Source organism: Aplysia californica, unplaced genomic scaffold (genome assembly GCF_000002075.1).
Source record: "Aplysia californica isolate F4 #8 unplaced genomic scaffold, AplCal3.0 scaffold00128, whole genome shotgun sequence".
Lineage (NCBI taxonomy): Eukaryota > Metazoa > Mollusca > Gastropoda > Aplysiida > Aplysiidae > Aplysia > Aplysia californica.
In genome coordinates this window covers 411,771-420,210 of record NW_004797398.1, presented here as the reverse complement: position 1 = coordinate 420,210, position 8,440 = coordinate 411,771, and the positions used below count along the sequence as shown (strand labels likewise).

The following is an 8,440-nucleotide window of genomic DNA, read 5'->3' as shown; positions in this document are numbered from 1 at the left end:
AGAGGTGGCATCCCACCCTGTCTGTCAGGGCCAACCTGGACCGAGAGGGATACAAATGCAACATTTGCATGAGACAGCAAAGTATTTAACTGCACAACACCACAGACGCCAGTACGCAGACTCTTTAGATTTTGTTTTAGTAAGGTTTTACTGCCCTTGCAACTGCATAAGGTCATATGAGTGAATTGAGTGACAAGGGGTGGATGTCAACAGGGAAGTCATAATGGGGAATCAGGCTTAATCTGCTCACTTCTTTAGCCTCAACAGCACAAATTCTGCTTCGACTATCAAGGCACTCCGGTAATAGCAGTTCACAAGAGAGTGACAATCGTACAAAAGTAGAGGGAAAATGACGATAGTATATAAGGATGAGGAAAGAAAAAGTAGCAGTTCCCCCACGCTGTTCCGGCACAGTATGAGCGTGACATTGCTAAATCAGCCCATTTACAATTCTACTGTGCATAAGAACATGTTTATATCCCCCCTTTGAGAATGGCCTAAAGAGACTTCAATCAGTAGCAGTACGAAGACTGGAGTCATTAACTCTTAAACTTAAAAACAGTATTAAATAAAAGAACCTTAGTGTTAGAAGGAATTCCTTTCAAGGCTGCCTGCACAGTGCAGTACATGTAGTATGTGTGAGCAACTTAGCTAGGCGACATCATTGCTGCATTGTGTTGAAAATAGCATTACATTAAACTCCGACAGAGACAATAAGAAAAAGCCCCAAAACTTTTGAATTTCTCTAAAGGGACACATGAGCAGCACGAGTGTGACTTCTGCAAGCTATTGTACTATGACTATGAGTAGGCCTACCAGTAAGAGTGCTTGAGTTTTTATCTTTTTCACTGCACACTCACCTCTACAATTATTTCAATGTTATGTATAGCAAATCTCCACAGTTCACCTACTGTCTCAAGAAAAAAATAAATAATCAGCCTTGTAACTTTCCCATTATGAAAAATTCAAACTTTAATGTTCATAAGAACTGTTAATACATGTACAATCTAGCAAGCACATAGTGAAATTGGTGGGGACCCAGAAATCTTTTAGTTATGTTTACAAATTTCGCTATTATTTTCCTTTATCATTCTTTGTTAAAATTAACAAAATCGCATAATTTCACATTTTTGGGCTCAGTTTGCAGAATTTTTCTTGCATAAAACGACAGGGACAGATATACAGGAATAAGAAAAAAATCAGAACCCGGAAAATGCTCGCTGTGTGCTTGTTTGTGTACATCTTTCCTGTGTGCATGCTAGACTGTAGTTTGTCTGCCAGTTTCTGACAACAACCAATCTGTAGACGATTCAGAAGCAAAATAGAAGAATTTAATGAGGGTCAAGATAACAATCTTATCCAATGTTGGCTGAAAAGAGTTTGCTACATTTTGAGCATAAGCTTCACTTCCACTCGCAATTGCACAAAGCTTAGGGCTTCTCTCTTGGCTTCAGAACTTTTAATTCGAGAGGCTCATAACTCTAATGACTTGCTGTCAACTGTGACTGCTGCTCTCCAAAACCCAAAAGAGTCTGTCAGGAGCTATTCTCACCCATGTCAAGGGATTTATTATATTTAAGTCCTCCAAGGACATTGTACGGTATCTTTGCAGCAATTTTTTGTCGCCCAAAGCTGAAAATAGCAAAGAATAAAGCACTGTCTTTGAAATTCTGAAATCAGGCATTCTTACAAAGTTGCCAGCCCAGCAAAGTATGGCAGACAAGCTGTACTACTAGTGACCTTGTATTACTTTCAATTTCATTCTACTTCAAAACCAGGAACAGAAACTGTGATAAAAAATAAAATCTATAGCTACCAATTTATACAGGCCTCTCTACAGAATTCTAACTATAAAAAAACAACTAACTTTCACACATCAATGGGAATCTCCACATCCATGGATAATTATGGTGAAAATACTGTTTCTCGAAAATAAATAAAACACTGAACACTCTTAAGTGAAAATTTCAAGAATGTTGTAATTCATCACAGGCAAAATAACAACAAATGTAAAGGTATAACCTTACTCCGAGTGTGCTCACTCATTATAAATGTCACAGATTCTATTTCACAGTAAAGAACACACTCCGTAGCCATTCCTAAATTCTCATGAGAACCCTTCTTCCTCCTTATTGTATCCGATAAACTCTGGATCTATTTGAAGGTGGCTGATCAGATCACTCATGTGAGGCTGGGGCGGTGGCTGCAGCTCCAGCAAATCAGTCAATGCCCTTTGAGATACATCTCTCCATGTGTCGATGAGCTTCTGCAATTCTGTCAAATTATTCTGGAGTAAAGAAGAAAGACAAGAATGTAACATACGAGAGGAGAAACATTGAAATGAGTAAACAAGGAGAAAAACAATCCAACTTTCAGAACCACAACATTTGCAATGACAAAAAAAGAAATCATAGTTGTATTGTAAAGCACGTCTGTGATGGGAAGTTTGCGTATTTTGTGAACAATTTTTTAGAACGGGAACATGTCATGTTCAATTGAAATCGTTTTCAAAGTATCATTTTATTGAAAATTTAAAAAATTCAAATCTACTCTACAGTAGTTAGAAGTGCTGAAACATGAGTCACACATATGTGAGGCATTGTGGTCAAATCAGGCGCTCGTCAAAATAATGAAAGAGATGAAAACAGCATTTTTCTTCCCGCTTGGCAATATTTATCAAATTTTTGTTTTTTGGCTCAACACCTTTTATGTTCATTTAGAAACAAATTCCGGTGAGGTTTTTTTAAGAGAAAAATGTTGATTAAAGGCACAAACATGTAGATTTACAGTTTCCATGGACTCTCCAACTTTGGAAATTACCAAGCTTTGGTTGCCATTTTCTCACTAATTTTACCTCTAAAACCAGATAAGAGGAGAATCTATCCCCACCTTTTTCAATCCAAAATATCTCCACTTGTGTTGAAACTAGATGGGTAATTTTTTCATTGAAAGCAAGACAAATGAATAAGTTTTAACTTTAAGATGATATTTATCACTCAATACCCCCAAAAATTGACGAGCGCCTGATTCCATCATGTTGTGACACATATTATCAATAATATTACCTCCTACAACAGGACATTGGGAGTCATTTTGGGAGGCGCAAAAGTAAAATAGTAAAGTAATCTATAATTCCGTAGCTATGTTTTCACAGGTGACAATGATCAAAGGTCACCGTTTCCTGTACTGTACCTGTAAGTTGTAAGAAATAGCTGAAACCTCACTGCAGTGTTATCCCTAATATTAGTAATATATGAAGGAATATGTTGCCCCTTAGCCAAGCATTTTGAAATAGCAGGGTAAAGGGAAGGGTCTAGTATATTACTTGGTATGTTTGCATTGAGGAAGCTATTGTTAACACTAGTACTTGTAGAGGCACTGCAGGACAGAGAATTATCATATCAAAATACTGAAGAATAGTCCAATAACTTGTAATCTACTCCACTTTGCCATACATTTTCCTCTAAACCTGAGTAAAACATCTCTCATATGACTGAGCAGAAATGGCATATCTTGCTTTCATTTGAGAGTAGAACATAAGGAGACAAGAAAACAATCAGTTGCATTATCAAAGAGTAACTTGAGAGAGATGAAAAAACTCAAGAATTCTGAGTAGCAAGTGCCACTGTCATCAGTTATTCCGCAGCTGTAACAAAGAAACACCACAGAGTAACTGTAACTGAATTTCAACGATAACTGCCACAATTCAACAGTTTTAGTTTGAGTTAAAAAAGCACATACTGACATGATGAGAACCAAACAAAGGAGGTAAAAGCAGGATAGACAGACAGTTCGGAACAGGAAAAGGAAAGAAGCAGCACATACTAATGGTATCCTCTAATTATCTGTACTTTGAAAGGAACAATTTAGGACAAAAGAAGTTGAGAAGAAGTAAAAGGATAATACTTAACCAGAGTGCTCACCAACCACTCACAACACAGAAAGTTAGCACTTGACACCTTTATCAAATGAAGGTCATACAATGCTAGATATAATAAGCTGACATGGAGTAAATGAAATGGACAAAGCTATACATATCAGTAATGCTTCTAGCCACCCACATTTTCTTAGAGAAAACAATGAATAGTGTACTTATACGACTATTAAACAAAATGAAAAATTAAAATCCTACAACGGTAAAGTCTTCACTTCTAAATCAGGATAAAAGGAACTCTGACGTGTTTACTCAACCTTTTCTCTGTACATTTTGACCATCTTTAGCTTTCTCAGGCATTCTTCTTGCTTCAAGAGATCGGACTGCAACGTCTTTTTCACTGCTAAAAGTTCCTCCATGTCTTCAGATTGACAAGAGGGGTCCGACTGTAAATGATCCCCCTCAACAACATCTGAATGGGACTGGGGCACACTAGTTGAAGGGTCAATGCAATTAGAGTCTGACGAGGTGTCTGTAGAGACTTTCTTGCTCAGATCATCAGTCAACACATGCGTAGAAGTACCCACATCACAACTGTCACTATATTGCGTTTTTGAATTTCCATCAATTGTCTGATCTACAGATTTTATCCTGTCTTCAAATTTGATTGGTTTTAATGTCTTTAATTTAGAAGGCAACCTGAAGTTGGTATCACCCTCAACTGCTGACAACAGATGATTCTTTTGAAGCACATCCTTAGAAGGAGTGAACTCAGCTGTTGGCGAGTTCATGCAGTTATTTAAAATTGCAGTTTCAGTCTTAAACTGTGAAGTCTGCGGTGAGTGGATGGAAGTAGGGGTTCCAGGATGATAGCGCCCGCATTTTTTCAACCTTTCCCTTAAACTGGAGCTCATCTGTGAAAATGCAGTAGACATTGGTGTATATTTAGTCACGAGAGGCTAGAGGGAGGGGAAATTATTTCTTAAAACCATGAGAATTAACACTCACCTGGAGCCTTCATCAGCATTACATTACATCCAAAAGTTATTTTACTCACTCAGTCAAATATGGTGGTGGTGGTGTGTGTGTGTGTGGGGAGGAAAGGTGGTCAATAATAAGAAATTACTATTTGGGATGTCAGTACAAAAGAAATTTTGTCATTAGTTGCCCAATAAGCATACACTTGAGACATTAATTATACTAGGTAAAGTCTTTTTAATTTCGAAGTGCCAATTTTTTAAAAAATCAAATTATATTTAGACAAAAGTAATGTTCGGTTTGTGCCACGATGGTATAAAATCTAAGGTACAGCTGGATTTTCTGTGGTTTGGCCACGTTTTTGGATAAGAGAGGTCACTCAAAGTGTGATGATTGTCAACAATGTAGAGATGGGAATGCCATGTTTGAAGCAAATTTTACTTTTTGACAGTTTTTTCTCACACCTCTTAGAGGTAATTGGAATTTGAGTTGCAAGCTGTGCACATTGTTCCTTGCGTTTTCTCTTCAGCACTGTTATTTTGCTTTTAATCAACTGAACAGCCACACAATCTATTGTTATAAATTCATATTATCTAAATTTTTTCAGGCTCACAAACAGGAATATTTCCACTAACTGATAGTTTTTTTTTCTATCAAAGGTCAAAATGAAGAAAATCAGGGATTCCATTTTCTTGGTTTACCACATTGTTTTCAGATTAACCATGTTCAGTTTGCAGACTCCACTGTGCTTGAAATACACAATAACTTATCCATATATGACATATGAACAAAGTCATGTAAATTATAACTGTGGCACATTCCATAAGATATCTTTGCACAGCCACAAACAGCTTTAGGTCACCTTGTTGCCAGGAAGGTCTTTGTTCTTGACGATCTGTTGAGGTGTTCTGTCCATTTTCAGTTTTTAATCCTCGCTGGTTAAGATACTGGATTCCTTTCGTTACAACCTGGGCAAAATCAAACAGTAAAAATTGCACAATGTTCTTTTCTTTGATCTTAGTCACGACAACACAAGGCAAGGTTGTACAGTCAACTACGAATGAGTTGATGTCATTGGGGGAGTGAAAAAAAGATCAACTCATCTAAAGTTCACCTTGAACTGTTGGGATCTATAAAGGAGAAGAGGCTCTGGGACCCGAGAAAAAGATCAACTTAACCAAAGATCAACTAGCGAGTTCAACCCAAGAGGAGTCGACTGTACTTGTAGACTTGTTTCATTAATTTAATCAAGTGTACTCTCAGTCAGAGACTAGAAGGAGAAAAAAAAGCTGGAAATTGAAAGAAAAAAGAAAGCAATTCACACCAGAACATTATTAGCTGTCAGTAAACTGCTTGCAGCAGGCACTTCAGAGCATGGCATAACCTGCTCTGTTGTCTCTAGAACAGGGATTTTGTGTAAGTGGTGAGCTTTGGACAATTGTAACAACTTAGAGTAATGAGTAAATACATTTAAATTTATAAAGTTTATAACTGTACATAGAACACATTCTATACCCTTTATTACTACACACTCACTAGTTTTAACTTAGTGTTCCACACCACAAATGCATCATATACACACAGAATATAAAATATCTTAAAAAGGCAAAGCAAAGGGCGGAGTCAGTCAGATTAAGAACAAAAAATGTTGTCAAATCTCAAACATGTGCGCTGATAAAATTTCAGATTCTACAAAATTCAATAAATTTTCAAGGTAAAAAACGTAAGGTCAATTGTTTATATAAAACTTAATTAATAATTTGAACTAGGAAAGGAGTCCTATACAAATACATACAGTCAAACTTCTCCAGGATGAAATTACAGGGGAGCTAGAAAAAAAAAAACCATCTTAGAAATTTTCCATCTTGAAGAGGGGAATAATTTACGGGGGAGAGGGGGGGTTCCAGAGGGCCAGCCCAAACATGGTAGGATCAGGGGTTGCCCGTCCGGTATGCAAGTAGTTGTGTGGTCATTATTTCACATCACCCTAGTGTCCTAACCTCTCCTCTGATAATAAAATAGTGTGTTAATCTTAATCTTACATTATAATTGTCACCAGTAGCTGCATCTCATATATTAAATAAATGAAAATTACCACCGTTTAACCAGTAAAAAACATAAATTTTATGTTTGAACGGTCTCCATTGTTTCCCCCCGTAGCCCCACCCATCTCTGTACTGTAAGCAGAATCAACCAATGCCAGATCCTTCCCTGCATGTAGCAACGATACCAAGAACTTTATTCTTAGCAGGCTGTATGATCAGGGTGGCAGGCAGTAAGGCAGCTTGGTAAAATTAATTTCACACCTCTGGCTACCCAGGAAAGTGAAGGTTTCTGAACTGTGCACTGATCTGGCACGCCACTCTTTTAGTTTTATAAAATAAAACACAGTGGAACCAGACTTGGAGCTTTTGTTTCAAATCAGGGCAGAGTTGAAAAATCATTTTTTCTGCCTTTTCTTTCATTCAGCAACTCCACATTTTCTGTCTATGTGCCCATTGGTAGGACCGATTTGCTTTGGTTCGTATTGGTTGTCCGAGCTAGCCAGATTTTCCTCCAAGGAGAGGCAAAAGCTACCATTGTGGTAAAGCAACAAAAAAAAAGAAAGAAACCAACAATAATGACCTTCAAAAACAAACGCAGGCCGTGAGCAGGTTTGAGGTCTAGATCTAGATCTATTTCAGTATTCGTAGTGAGCACTGAACAAGCCGCCAGAAACCTAGCCGAACCAAACTGATCTTCCAATTCGTACCAGCACTGCACATTATTACAGTTGTTAGTAACAGTCGAAACCCTCCATTGCCAAGGGAAGGAACTTCCCATGCCATTCTGCTTCAGTTTACAGATTGAGCATGTTTCTGTATGAAAGTAATATAGAGTATAGGACTAGCCTAGACTTCTAGATTCTAGATTCTAGATCAACAGTACTGTCCGGGCAGAGGAATTTTGATCAAATCAAGGAGGGGGGTGAGGAGGTTCCATTTTATGACAGGCTTCTGTTAACGCAGGTTCGACAGCTAGCTGTGTATGTAGTCGTAGTGTAGCAGAGACCTTCCTTACCACCAACACTCTCTGCTAACTCTACTCTACCTACTTCTGAGGGCTGACACAGCCTAGCCGGCGATTGTTAAATTCAGTCCCGCGTTTAAATTGCGAATGTGCGTTTTTCAGGGTTAGGGTTAGGGACCAAAGCGACTGAGGCTATGAAAAACACACATCGGAATTATACGCTGGAATCTTTTAACAATCGCCGCCTAGCCTACTCAGCCTACTGTGTAGCAGGCAGCACTTACACACAGGCTACAGCAGACCGGTTCTAAAAGTGAAGTTGGCAGTCGAAAGTCCATCAAAATTCTTGGGGCTCCAGTGAGACTATTGGCCTTGCCAAAATTATTGTAGATCTACATACCTTGGGCCCTGTCGTCAAACTTAATTCTATAAAGGCAAATAGGGTAAAATAGTCTCTGACTCTTGGCTTACATTGTGTTATTGTTTATTGTTGACATCAGATTTTTCGTATTTCGTGCCTCTCTCGCCTTCAGTCGGGGGATCGGCCAGCTCATGAGCTCAGCATGTTTACTTCCGGGT

General features: G+C 38.2%; 1 protein-coding gene across 2 annotated transcripts; it reads right to left on the bottom strand.

Annotated features, from left to right (window-relative positions):
* Window positions 1-1,958: 1,958 nt before the first annotated feature.
* Window positions 1,959-8,432, bottom strand: LOC101859701 (swi5-dependent recombination DNA repair protein 1 homolog). Of its 2 annotated transcripts, none has more exons than XM_005096386.3 (4): window positions 8,333-8,432; window positions 5,715-5,820; window positions 4,192-4,788; window positions 1,959-2,287 (listed from the first exon to the last, which is right to left on the bottom strand). In XM_005096386.3, the coding sequence occupies exons 2-4, from the start codon at window positions 5,766-5,768 to the stop codon at window positions 2,108-2,110; spliced, it is 831 nt and encodes a 276-aa protein (XP_005096443.1). In that variant the 5' UTR covers window positions 5,769-5,820; window positions 8,333-8,432; the 3' UTR covers window positions 1,959-2,107. The 2 variants fall into 2 exon arrangements, with proteins under 2 accessions (XP_005096443.1, XP_005096444.1); XM_005096387.3 differs by lacking the exon at window positions 8,333-8,432 and adding an exon at window positions 8,146-8,326.
* Window positions 8,433-8,440: the final 8 nt, after the last annotated feature.